The sequence below is a fragment of the Oncorhynchus keta genome, chromosome 4, assembly GCF_023373465.1.
Source record: "Oncorhynchus keta strain PuntledgeMale-10-30-2019 chromosome 4, Oket_V2, whole genome shotgun sequence".
Lineage (NCBI taxonomy): Eukaryota > Metazoa > Chordata > Actinopteri > Salmoniformes > Salmonidae > Oncorhynchus > Oncorhynchus keta.
In genome coordinates this window covers 61724727-61737817 of record NC_068424.1, presented here as the reverse complement: position 1 = coordinate 61737817, position 13091 = coordinate 61724727, and the positions used below count along the sequence as shown (strand labels likewise).

The following is a 13091-nucleotide window of genomic DNA, read 5'->3' as shown; positions in this document are numbered from 1 at the left end:
TTGCAACCTTTCGGTTACTAGTCTAACGCGCTAACCACTAGGCTATCTGCCTGCTACATGTAGTAAAATCTTCTGACATGGACTGTTTTCCTATCTAAAGTTTTTTGGTTTACTGTCAAAAGTTATGGTTTACAACGTATTTTCAACGTATAGAAAGGACATGGAAAATAATAAAGTATAGAACTAAGGAAGGAAGGAAGGACTCATCTTTAAAATATTCGAATGGGGCCTTCGGGTTCGGAGCCTGCCGTATTTCGTTCGAAACTGTCGCATGCATGTCGCAAGTTGACGTCACTTGCTGCCTATAAACTGCGAAACAGGCGTGGGGAGACTATTGAATTGAAATACATGTTATTGGATTTTTGTTCATCAAAGTCAAACATCAAGCAAAAATAATAGACTTGTCTAGGTAGAGAAGAACACAGTAAACGCGACCAACGAGGATGTTTAAGAAGTAGGTATTACGCATGATTTCCCTAGCTAACTTGCTATCTACATGACCAGGCAGCTAGTTAGCTAACTATAGCCACTTAGCTAGCTAACTATAACATGTTCTTAGTCTTCCAAATAGACTTATCAACTGATAACTCTTGATTAGCTTTCATTTGAATGAAGGGTCAAACTAACATGAATGTGTTTCTATTGTCTCGTTTCAGATTTGATGAGAAGGAAAATGTTTCCAACTGTATTCAGCTGAAGACCTCTGTAATCAAAGGCATCAAAAACCAGCTGTTGGACCAGTTTCCAGACATTGAGTCATGGCTCAACCATATCATGCCAAAAAAGGACCCTGTCAAAATAGTGCGATGGTAAGTCAAGAAGATAATATTTTCCCCCTTATCAGTGGCCGTGTTCGAGACTATGTACAGTCAATGGTTTCAGATCAGCATGTCCATGATGCACCTCTCTGATTGAGGGGTTGGGTTAAATGTGGAAGACACATTTCAGTTGAATACATTGAATTGGACAACTGACTAGGTATCCCCCTTTCCCAGTGTGGGTAAATGTTGACCGACTGACTGATCTACAAATAATAATTAGTAGTTATTTATGATCATGCAAGGTGATTCGTTGATCACTCAGTCACAAGTCACCAGCACTGTCTGCTGCAATGTCGAACAAGTCCATTGTATTTGGAATATTTGTTGACATCAGTTTTACTAGGCCAAGATATGGACTGTGAAGGAGTGTAGTCTAGCCTACTTCTTACCACCCAAGGCCCTTAAGTTATGTCTAGAGGCAAATTGACTCTGGCATCCAAAACAGTCTGATACTCCATATAAATGTGAATGGATTCTCAATTGCAATTTGGTTCAAGAAATACAAGGCCCTCTATTTTCATATCCCATCAAAATAATTTTACAAATGCAAAAACACTTATTCTACATTTAACTGTTGTAGCCAACAGTATTTTTTTAAACTTTCAACACTTTTCTAGCTTCCTTCTTCCGTTACACACAGGTGTTCGGAGATGGATATCTATTTAGAAATGGTGTCGGGATTGTTGTACACATTGGCCGCGTTGCTTGCTTCGGCTGAGAAGCCAAGAGGGCTGGGTATTGCCCCCCCTTGGGTGAACAAGAGAAGAGTTTGACATGTTGTCTTGTGTTCCGTCATCCAACCTGCAGCCATGAACACATTGAAATCTTGACGGTGAATGGAGAATTGCTCTTCTTCAGACAAAGAGAAGGACCGTTCTACCCAACCCTCCGACTGCTGCATAAGTGTAAGACCTCTGCTCTTTTTGATGTGCAGGTGTCTGATGAATTGCTGTGTTGCAGTGTACTGTTCAGTAAGTTTCTCTGTTCATATTTTACAGACCCCTTTATTCTTCCACACCAACAAGTAGACAAAGGGGCCATCAAGTTTGTCTTAAGTGGAGCCAATATCATGTGTCCTGGATTGACGTCCCCAGGCGCCAAACTCTACCCCTCTGCCTCAGAAACAGTAGTTGTATCCTTCCTATGACCGATTATGCTGATCATTTATGTTCAGTACAACATCTTACTGGGCTGTATTCTCAGTGTCTAATAGTGAAAGTGTTTATTTAGGATCAGGCCCCCTGGCCCCCATCCATGTAATCGTATTCATTGTGATCATGATGATGCTTTCAGAAACTAGGAGGTCCAAGTTCCTGTTGGAAATGGCTTACCACTAGATCGGCCCTCAAGTCAACAAGGCCATTTACCACCTTAATGTGTATAATGTTGCAGTTTGACCCATACCTTCTGAACGCACCGTTATGTCAGCTTGTAATGATGTCATACACCAGCATTGGTGTTTTTGACACTTCCTGTTAGTATCACGTGCATGTGAGATGGTGTTTCCTTGACAATTGGTTTCAGGCCATAATGGCGGAGGGCAAGCAACATGCCCTTTGTGTCGGAGTCATGAAGATGTCTGCAGAAGACATGTAAGTATCACATCATGTGCTTTTTCTTATTTGGGTCTTTCTATAATCTAGGGTACCAGGGAGGATTTCCTACACTGAGCAACTTGTTTCAGCTGTTGGTAAGTTATTGATAATAATCTGCAAAAAATATTCTTCATTACATTAATATAAGGGGGCATAGCTATATTCAATCAAAATGTTTAATCCCTTACCCTTATCATGGTTGGTGTCTTGATGGATTTTCCCCAAAATTGAGCGGCATGAAACATTACTTTTCTGACCTTGCATTTAAGATGGCGTTATCATGTATTAAGCATTCATCAGTTAAATTAGACATTGAACTTTAACCCTTTAAGAATCCTGGATCTATCTGTCACAGTTTTTTTTGTATAGAGCTCTCAGAAATGCAGTGCAGCTATTGTGGTGGAAAAACCACTCAGAAGGCAGTCCGATCTCATTATAAAAAGCTTTATTACAAGCATGCATGCAAGGTAAAAACCAATTCGACTCGCTCTTAGATTTCAGACATTTATACAGACCCAGGATGGGAGGGGTGATTTCAGACATTTATACAGACCCAGGATGGGAGGGGTGATTTCAGACATTTATACAGACCCAGGATGGGAGGGGTGATTTCAGACATTTATACAGACCCAGGATGGGAGGGGTGATTTCAGACATTTATACAGACCCAGGATGGGAGGGGTGATTTCAGACATTTATACAGACCCAGGATGGGAGGGGTGATTTCAGACATTTATACAGACCCAGGATGGGAGGGGTGATTTCAGACATTTATACAGACCCAGGATGGGAGGGGTGATTTCAGACATTTATACAGACCCAGGATGGGAGGGGTGATTTCAGACATTTATACAGACCCAGGATGGGAGGGGTGATTTCAGACATTTATACAGACCCAGGATGGGAGGGGTGATTTCAGACATTTATACAGACCCAGGATGGGAGGGGTGATTTCAGACATTTATACAGACCCAGGATGGGAGGGGTGATTTCAGACATTTATACAGACCCAGGATGGGAGGGGTGATTTCAGACATTTATACAGACCCAGGATGGGAGGGGTGATTTCAGACATTTATACAGACCCAGGATGGGAGGGGTGATTTCAGACATTTATACAGACCCAGGATGGGAGGGGTGATTTCAGACATTTATACAGACCCAGGATGGGAGGGGTGATTTCAGACATTTATACAGACCCAGGATGGGAGGGGTGATTTCAGACATTTATACAGACCCAGGATGGGAGGGGTGATTTCAGACATTTATACAGACCCAGGATGGGAGGGGTGATTTCAGACATTTATACAGACCCAGGATGGGAGGGATGTTGCACATGTCCTTTGAATGAGTCCGGTACTTCTGCTTATCAATAGATGGATTGTTTCACAGGAAGTTAGAACACGGTAGTTTAGAAACAGACTGGTTATATTTAGGGATGCGCCGATATTACATTTTTGGCTGATACCCGATTGTTTTCCTTGCCAAATAACCCAATACCGATAATCAATATTTACAATTTTAGGCCTTTAAAACATTCTAGTACAGTTAACTATTTAACACACACACTGACCAAAAAGTTGTGTTGGCATTTACATATGTCCCCATTACCTGTAAAACAATCAACCCATTTATTTTACTTATTTGCTGGGTTTCGTTTTTCATTTGTTCAGTCTTTTCATTCTCAACCAGGATTTCATCATAATGTCAAGCAGTGAAGTTTCAGCTCTGTCTGTCCGTGGCCTCTTCTGTCATGGGTCCTCTTCCTCGTGTGCACTGTGTCCATTTCCATCTTGTCCAGCTGTGTCTAACATTTCACATGAACCCTGTTTGTCTGCATCGAAGTAGCGGCTCTTGTCCCTAGCATGGAAAAAGGTGTCGAAACAGTAAAGCAGGTCAGAGAGAATGCCACCGAATCGCTTGGTCACAGCCTCTAGTAGAGTACTTTTGCAAGTTAACCCCACGGTCTGTGTCTGCAGTTTTTTTGAGCAGGTGTTTCACTGCCATGAGAGGTTATCACGGCTGCCACAGACACAGTTTGAGCTTAATTCTCCAGTCAGTTGTTCGAATGTAGCTAGGAGTGTTCATGTTTCAAACATGTTCTCAAATGCCATTGAAATGTCAGCAGCGGTATGACCAGCACATTCTTGAGCATGCAATACAGCTTTCCTTAGTACGAAATCCTCGTTGACCCACTCATAATGCTTATGGGGCTGACATCGCTGGTCCAAATGCCAGTCGTGAAGCTAATAGCAGTGACGCTCATAGCAAGTAGCTCATGGATGCTGTGTAACTCTGGTAGGGCAGCATCTGAAAATTAGCGCCTACTTGGTAGTGTGTACCGGGGCTCGAGGTGCTCAACCAGTCGACGAAAGCCAACATCCATGACAGAGCACAGATTGTCATTATCTTGGCGTTAATGGATTTCACCTTTGAGTTGTCTCGCTGAAATGTTCTTACTCTTTCAAATGACTGCTGGACTTGAACTTGTTTAGTTGTTGGAAGTGTGCCAAGTTTTTTTTCCTGCTTTGGTTCTAAGTAGTCGCTGAACGTCTGGGGGTGATGCACTTTCAAATGGGTGATAAGGTTTGTGGTATTGAAATATTTCACTTTCTCCCCTCTGGAAATAATAGCAGCACATATGGCCTTTTTGTTATCTTCCTTTGAAACTTAAATAGATCCACACAGCAGACATTGTGGGCCAGGTTGGGAATGCTGTGTTGCACATGTAGCGCTGTATTTTTCATGCTGTCATTACATCATCTACCTACATTTATATAGGTATTCATGTCAGCTTTGACATCGGTTTTGCACAACAGAGTTAATCTAGACAGATCCGATGCTGACATTTGTAGCTAATATCGTCCGATTCCGATCTGCTTACCAATATATTGCGCATCCCTAGTTATATTACAAAAGGGCAACTTGAAACAGTGCGATTTGAGTGTATCGGGGAACAGAGCAACCTTACAGACAAGATGAGGAACCGAATGACCTGTCCCTTCTACAGGTCATATAAGATAACAAATCAAAATGTACTCTGCCACAATCTCCCCCTTTTACGGTATCTCAGCATAACTATTCCTGGTACTGGAGCTCTGTAAACCAGGGGTTTCAGACTTTCCTGTCTGGGGGAAAAGGCATTTCAGTCATAAGAATGTTCTGTCCCTCTTCTTCCAGATAGGGAGCAGAGGGGACAGATAGGTTAACATTAATAATAATAATATAAATAATAATATATGCTATTTAGCAGACGCTTTTATCCAAAGCGACTTACAGTCATGTGTGCATACATTCTACGTATGGGTGGTCCCGGGAATCGAACCCACTACCCTGGCGTTACAAGCGCCATGCTCTACCAACTGAGCTACAGAAGGACCCGTCTTAGTCTTCACACTTTGCGTGAGAATCCGTTTGACACAAAGGTACAAGTTACCAGCCAATGAAAATGTAGAAAACAGAATTAAAGGAACAGATGTTTACAGCATTGATAAGCTCACCATCTTCCCACGAGAAAAGGCTCTCAGAATTGTTCATTCACAATGGCTGACATAACCGATTATCCTGCCTTAGATTGTTCTAGCACCAGTCTGTTAGCCGCTAGCACCTGATTACTGACCGACTCATGGACAAGTCCTTCAGATTTTCCCCATGCTGGTAACTATAGCGGTTATTTTTTCTAAGCGTCAAAAAGCTAGTGTTATTAAAAAGTTCAGGCACCACTGGGTTGACGAGCTTTGCACCTATCAGGGTCCTAGGGAGAAGGGCATACTGGTCATCCATTAAAAGGAATGATCTAGCATCCAAGCAGAAATCAGATGGAACTGGACAGGAGTGAGTGGTGTTTTCCAGGAGTCCAGTAAATACGTTTCTGCAATAGGATCCATTTCCAGGTAGCAGTTCGGTGTCTCATGTTATGGGTATGCATATCCAAAACGATCTATGAGATTGCAAAACCCATTGCTTCTAACCAAAAGAGTCACCTTAAAACCTAAACTGATATGGTCATTAACATGGTTCTAAAATAATTATGCATTGATACTTGGATGTGCATTTGGTGTCCAGCTGATTTATTTAAGTGTGATATTTTCTCACAAGCTGATCCAGGAAGGCATTTTCAGCTGTTGTAATAGCACATGTAATGTTTGAGGAATGTCCAGAATATGTCTCATTAATTACACCAGTGAAGACAGTTGTGCCTGGATCCACATTGGTTCTAATATCCCAAGATTGAACTGAGAAAACATCAAGGTAATGAGTTCCTTTACATATGTTTTTGCGCCTCGGATTGGACACTGAGTCTATTGTGCAGAATTCTATAGGATAGACTATTGCACAACACCCAGCGCTTTTCCTATGAATTATTCTGGATATATAGTGCATTCAAAGTATTCAGACCCCTTGAATTCACATTTTGTTACTTTACAGCCTTGTTCTAAAATGTATTCGATTTCCCCCCACTCAATCTACACACAATACCCCATAATGACAAAGCAAAAATATTTATAAGTATTCAGACCCTTTACTCTGTTGAAGCACCTCTGGCATCGATTACAGCCTTGAGTCTTCTTGGGTATTATGCTACAAGCTTGGCACACCTATATTTGGGGAGTTTCGCAGATCCTCAAGCTCGATCAGGTTGGATGGGGAGCGTCACTGCACAGCTATTTTCAGGTCTCCAGAGTTGTTAGATCGGGTTCAAGTCCAGATTTTGTCTGGGCCACTCAAGGACATTGATACTTGTCCCGATGCCACTCCTGCGTTGTCTTGGCTGTGTGCTTAGGGTCGTTGTCCTGTTGGAAGGTGAACCTTTGCCCCAGTCTGAGGTCCTGAGCGCTCTGGAGCAGGCTTTCATCAAGGATCGCTCTGTATTTTGCTCCATTTATCTTTCTCCTCGATCCTGACGAGTCTCAGTCCCGCCGCTGAAAAACATCCCCGCAGCATGATGCTGCCACCATGTTTTACCATTGGGATGGTGCCAGGTTTCCTCCAGACGTGACGCTTTCCATTCAGGCCAAAGAGTTCAATCTTGGTTTCATCAGACCAGAGAATCTTGTTTTTCATGGTCTGAGTCCTTTAGGTGCCTTTTCGCGAACTCCAAGCAGGCTGTCGTGCCTTTTACTGAGGAGTGGCTTCCTTCTGGCCACTCTACCATAAAGGCCAGATTGGTGGAGTGCTGTAGAGATGGTTGTCCTTCTGGAAGGTTCTTCCATCTCCACAGAGGAACTCTAAAGCTCTGTCAGAGTGACCATTGGGTTCTTGGTTACCTCCCTGACCAAGTCCCTTCTCCCCGATTGCTCAATTTGGCTGGGCGGCCAGCTCTAGGAAGAGTTTGTGATTCCCACTGTGTTCTTGGGGACCTTTTAATGCTGCAGACATTTTTTGGTACCCTTCCCCAGATCTGTGCCTCGACGCAATCCTGTCTGAGCTCTACGGACAATTCTTTCGACGTCATGGCTTGCTTTTTGCTCTGACATGCACTGTAAACTGTGGGATCTTTTATATAGACCGTTGTGCCTTTCCAAATCATGCCCAATCAATTTAAATTACCACAGGTGGACTCCAATCAAGTTTTAGAAACATCAAGTATGATCAATGCAAACAGGATGCACCTGAATTCAATAGTCTTATAAAAGGGTCTGAATACTTATGTAAATAAGGTATGTTTTATTTGTAATACATTAGCAAATGTCTAAACCCATTTTCGCTTTGTCATTATGGGCAGATTGAGAGAGGGATATTTAGAATAAGGCTGTAACGTAACAAAATATGGAATAAGTCTAGGTCTGAATACACTGTAAATAACATTTCATAGCCCAGTGGGCTTATTCACAATTGATCTGGTAATGAAATAACATGAAACAGTGGTGGAAAAAGTACCCAACTGTCATACTTGACCGTAATAAATGGCTCATGTAAAAGTAACATTCGACTTAAGTATCAAAAGTAAAAGTATAAATAATTTAAAAACCAGATGGCACTATTTTTATTTTTACGGAAAGCCATGGGCACACTCCAACATTCAGACGTAACGTACAAACTAAGCATGTGTGTTCAGTGAGTCCGCTAGATCCGTCAGTAAGGATAATATGGCCAGAGATGTTTGGTTGATAAGTGCGTGAATTTGACTATTTACCTGTCCTGCTAAGCATTCAAAATGTAACAAGTACTTTTGGGTGTCAAGGCAAATGTATGGAGTAAAATGTACAATATTTGAAGGAATGTAGAAAAGTAAAATATAAATAGTTAAGTACAGATACCCCCCAAAAACAACTTGGGTGAAAATACTTTACACCACTGATGAAATACATTTTGTTTTCCTTGTTACACCTGCAATTTTAAACAATACAAGGGGCTTGAAAGTAGCAAACTTGAATTGGAGCTCAGAAATAGGCCTAGCTGGTATAGGCCTTGCTGGTATAGGCCTAGCTTGAAAATCAGATATTGACCTTAATTTGGTGTTTGAAAAGTCCTTGTAATTATTGTAGCCAATTTGTAAGTTCTGCTCCCATATAATTATCAGTGATTTAATTTTTGATCTGTTTTTGTGAGCGATGTGGCCAGTTTTGTTTGTTTCCCGCTGCTTCAATTGAAGGGTGAAGCCCTACTCTGCGGTAAAACCACGTGCGGTTATTGAGGACGACAACATCTGTTGGCTTTCGATACAAATCCTTCCATTATGTGTGCCTGCGTTGGACTACAGAAAGATCACCATGCATCCAGTCTATTTAGTCAGGCAATGTCCACAATATTCTCACATTTTAGAAATTAATAATTTGAATATCAATGCATTGCAGAGGCCTAAAAATACATTCTTTTTGGTATGTTGTTTCATTAGTCTATGGTTGCTATACAATAGTTACAAAATGTTGCATCATATGGGACAGAATTCTATATTTTGAAAGTTCCGTATCTTAAACCTGATTGCTGACGTGCGAAATATTTTGGCAGTATATCAACAATTGACTAAACGTTTTTGGGTGGAGTTTTCCTTAAGTGGTAATGGCCTACTTTTGACACTTTATGCTTTTTTTGGGGGGGGGGGGTTCTATATTAGGCCCTATAAACAAATGACAATTAGGTGTTTGAAAAAGTCCCTGAATTTGACTTGCCAATGTATGTGTACTCTGCTTAAAGGATGTGTAGTCCAAGGTCTGTTGTATAGGTGGAGTTATGGGCCACTTTGCATATTTACTTTTATTCCTCTAAAGTACACATGTGGAACTGCATAAAACATTCTTTCAAACCATTATGAAATGTTGATCAGTCACACATTGGCCCCCTTATTTATAGAAAGACCCATTTACACCGCAAAAATGTACTTGTATGTGTACCCAGTGCAGGCTGAGGGGAGGAAGGCTCATAATAATGGCTGGAACAGAGCAAATGGAGTGGCATCAAACATATGGAAACTATTCCGTTCCAGCCATTAACTAGCCCATCCTCCCCAATTAAGGTGCCACCAACCTCCTGTGTGTGTATACTACTGTACTTTTGTAAACTTGCCTAATGCTCATTCTACTTCACCTTTTTTGTGAGCAGAGAGAAAGTCAACAAGGGAGTAGGAGTTGAAACTGTTCACTATCTTAATGATGGACTGTGGCACATGAAGACGTATAAGTGAGATGTCTTCACCAACCCCCCTGGACAACGTGAAGCTCTTGACAGTGAGGCTGCCAGTCAATTGTTTACACCAATGGACTTAGCTGTGTAACTAGCTGGAGGCTTTGAACCAATCCCCAATTAATGCACAAATAAACACCTGCATTCAAGATATCTTTTTCACGTTCTTTACATTTCATGGTTGCTTTGCCAAAGTCCTTGGGATTCACTTGCTACCAGGAGCAAAACATTTGAAATGGATTGTAGATCATAGTACAACGTATATGTTGTTACATGGATTTGACGTTAAATCAAATAGCCTCCAATTCGCTAAAGAGTTAACTGAAGAAACTCCCAAAATAAATAAAAATGGTCACATTCTCTTTGCATTTAACATTTCAGGTGTTGAATGTATGAAAAAAAACAAGTAATCTAGCTGACACTTGTCCATATTAAATCTATTCCAGGGTGTACAATGATGCTTGATGGGGCATGAATACAGGCGTGTTTTTAAACGTGTGCGCATTTCTCAGAAATTATTCAAAAGGGATGTGGCAGATTTCAAAAGGCTTCAGCGATAGGGAGCCAAGAGGATACAGTTGTCCGCTTCTCCTCAATAGCACACCTGCTTATTAACAAATTCACACTCCTACATATGGTGGCCCCTTTTCGGGTCACAGAGCAGACTTTCTCCCAATTGAGAACCACCTATTGGTTGGATACAGCTGTGGTCCTGTACCTGGGACCTGTTGGATCGGAGGGTGAGGGCTAGGGCCATTTCCCCCCAGAAATGTCAGGGAATTTGCAGGTGCCTTGGTGGAAGAGTGGGATAACATCTCACAGCAAGAACTGGCAAATCTGGTACAGTCCACGAGGAGATGCACTGCAGTACTTAATGCAGCTGGTGGCCACCAGATACAGACTTTTGACCCCCCTTTGTTCAGGGACACATTATTCCATTTCTGTTTGTCACATGTCTGTGGAACTTGTTCAATTTATGTCTCAGTTGTTGAATCTTATGTTCATACAAATATTTACAAGTTAAGTTTGCTGAAAATACACGTAGTTCAGTGAGGACATTTATTTTTGTTGAGTTTAATAGCCTAAACTAAAATCAGCCACAAATACCAATAACATTTTCCAATTGTGTTAACAAAAATTATGTATACTCTAGATTACAGGAATGTCAAACTCATTCCATGGAGTGTTAAACCATGCAAGGGGAGTTCCTTACTAATTAGTGACCTTGATTCATCAATCAAGTACAAGGTTGGAGCAAAAACCTGCAGACACATTTGCTCTTCAAATTTCTTCATCTGTTCATTACTTTTCCAAAATGGTATGTGCAGAGTGCAAATTCAAAAAGGTATTAAAGACTAAGAATAATGATTTGCCTCCCTCATGCTCACAAACTGAATTAAAAAAGTCTTTATTCACCAGTCAGGACTTGACAGCAGCAGTCTGGTTAATGACATGTCTGCCCCAAAGTGGGAAGCCTTGCACTTTAATCATTGTCAGAGCCCTCAGGGGGCAGGAATATCAAGGAATCATGAAAGTTGTGCCCATACGGGCGTAGTCTGTAAACTCCAAACATCATGACCTGCATCTGGTTTGGTGACATTCCGCTGAAGGTAATGGCTAAGTCCGAGCAGCAGCCCTCCACCACGTCCAAGTTTTTTTTGTCCATGCTGTCTTGGATGAGTGAACCCACACTCTTACTGTTGAACAGGCTCTTACCCTGTATGTCCTCGCCATTCTCTGCAAAGACTCCGGTGTACTTCAGACATATAGCTAATTGTTTCTCCTCGCTCAGCTTCCACAGGGCTCTGCCTCGCTCCGGACACTTCTCCTCATCCTTGAACACATTCACCAGCCTCTTGAGTGCCTCATAGCTCAGCACAATGCCGCTCTGGTACTCCACATACTCCAGTTCGCCCGATTTCATGGCATGGCCAATGTAGAAGGGCTCGTTGGGGTCCTTGGCCAGAACGAGATACTTGAGGTTCTCGATAATGGCGAAGGTGGTGGGGCGTGCCACGAAGAACCAGCGCAGGTCACCGGCATTGTCATACGCATGCTTCAGGGCCTTGCGCAGCTTGGCCCACTCGTCCTGTTCGTTAAGGTCCACCGCTTCCAGAGCTTTGGCCGACTCAGAGCTGTAGAATACGGCTTGGTCGCAGTGTTTACCCCAGGTGTCCTTGGCTGTGGACCAATACACCAGGACAGAAGGCTGAACCATGATGACGCAATAGACTCGCACTCTCTGGCTCAGCTCCACCATCTGGGAATCAGACAGGCTCTGTAGCTCGTCCTTGGTGGGAGCCTTGATGTGGTGGTGGTGGTGGTCCTCTGGGCTGGACTGCATGCCTGGTGCAAAGCTCCCCAACAGGGACAACAACAGGCAGAATGTGCCTCCCAGGGCTATCCCCTTCACAAAGGAGCTGCCTTCCGAAAACATGTTTGTCAACAGTACACGCTGAAAGTAGGAACAAACCATTAATTCACCATATTACTAATCAAACTGGATACTCATGACCGTTAAAGAACACGCTAGTTGCATACCTAACAGTGACTGTCATTTCATGTTATTCGAGTGTGTTGCTAGCTAACTACTGTTAGCAAGCTAACTTTTTGCTGATAGCATTAGCAAGGACATGACTCAACTGTCAGTGCAAAATTCTAAAACTATTTAATGACTGGCTGGCTACCCTAGCTATAACTTGACAAGCAGGTTACAAGTAATGAAGCAAGGCGAATAGCTAGTTAGCTTGATTTCTAGCGAACGTTACAGATAGCTAACTAGATTAGCTATAGTCACAAAAAGGCAACTCATTAAGAGAAACGTTTCAACCCCCCCCTCCCCTCCCCTCCTCACAAACAACAACAAAAAAATCAAGAAAACACTTACCTACAAATGACTGCAGCTGACAGAGAATTCCCTCCTTTCCTTTTTTGTTTCCACTCCTGTCGAAGGAGGCTTCCGTATGCTGATATACCTCAGGGTTGCAATCTAGCTGTTGGATTTACAAACACAACGAACTTCCGGGTTCTTCTTCTTTGCTATCATGGCGTT

At 42.3% G+C, this 13091-nt stretch overlaps 2 protein-coding genes across 3 annotated transcripts; one reads left to right on the top strand and one right to left on the bottom strand.

Moving 5' to 3' along the window:
- Nucleotides 1-258: 258 nt before the first annotated feature.
- mcts1 (MCTS1 re-initiation and release factor) lies at nucleotides 259-10190 on the top strand. The gene is made up of 6 exons (XM_035767142.2): nucleotides 259-454; nucleotides 657-809; nucleotides 1629-1726; nucleotides 1820-1953; nucleotides 2346-2413; nucleotides 9959-10190. The coding sequence occupies exons 1-6, from the start codon at nucleotides 444-446 to the stop codon at nucleotides 10038-10040; spliced, it is 546 nt and encodes a 181-aa protein (XP_035623035.1). The 5' UTR covers nucleotides 259-443; the 3' UTR covers nucleotides 10041-10190.
- Nucleotides 10191-11084: 894 nt separating this feature from the next.
- LOC118380132 (C1GALT1-specific chaperone 1-like) lies at nucleotides 11085-13091 on the bottom strand. Of its 2 annotated transcripts, none has more exons than XM_035767125.2 (2): nucleotides 12927-13091; nucleotides 11085-12494 (listed from the first exon to the last, which is right to left on the bottom strand). In XM_035767125.2, exon 2 carries the CDS (start codon nucleotides 12474-12476, stop codon nucleotides 11523-11525), a length of 954 nt encoding a protein of 317 aa, XP_035623018.1. In that variant the 5' UTR covers nucleotides 12477-12494; nucleotides 12927-13091; the 3' UTR covers nucleotides 11085-11522. The 2 variants fall into 2 exon arrangements, with proteins under 2 accessions (XP_035623018.1, XP_035623025.1); XM_035767132.2 differs by having other exon boundaries at nucleotides 12931-13088.

What these genes read in the sequence shown, in the direction of transcription:
- mcts1 (XM_035767142.2), top strand. An exon ending in CCTGTCAAAATAGTGCGATG is followed by an intron (nt 810 to 1,628) that starts GTAAGTCAAGAA and finishes TCCAACCTGCAG; the next exon opens with CCATGAACACATTGAAATCT. An exon ending in AAGATGTCTGCAGAAGACAT is followed by an intron (nt 2,414 to 9,958) that starts GTAAGTATCACA and finishes TTTTGTGAGCAG; the next exon opens with AGAGAAAGTCAACAAGGGAG.
- LOC118380132 (XM_035767125.2), bottom strand. Translation starts at nt 12,476, where the DNA reads ATGTTTTCGGAAGGCAGCTCCTTTGTGAAGGGGATAGCCCTGGGAGGC.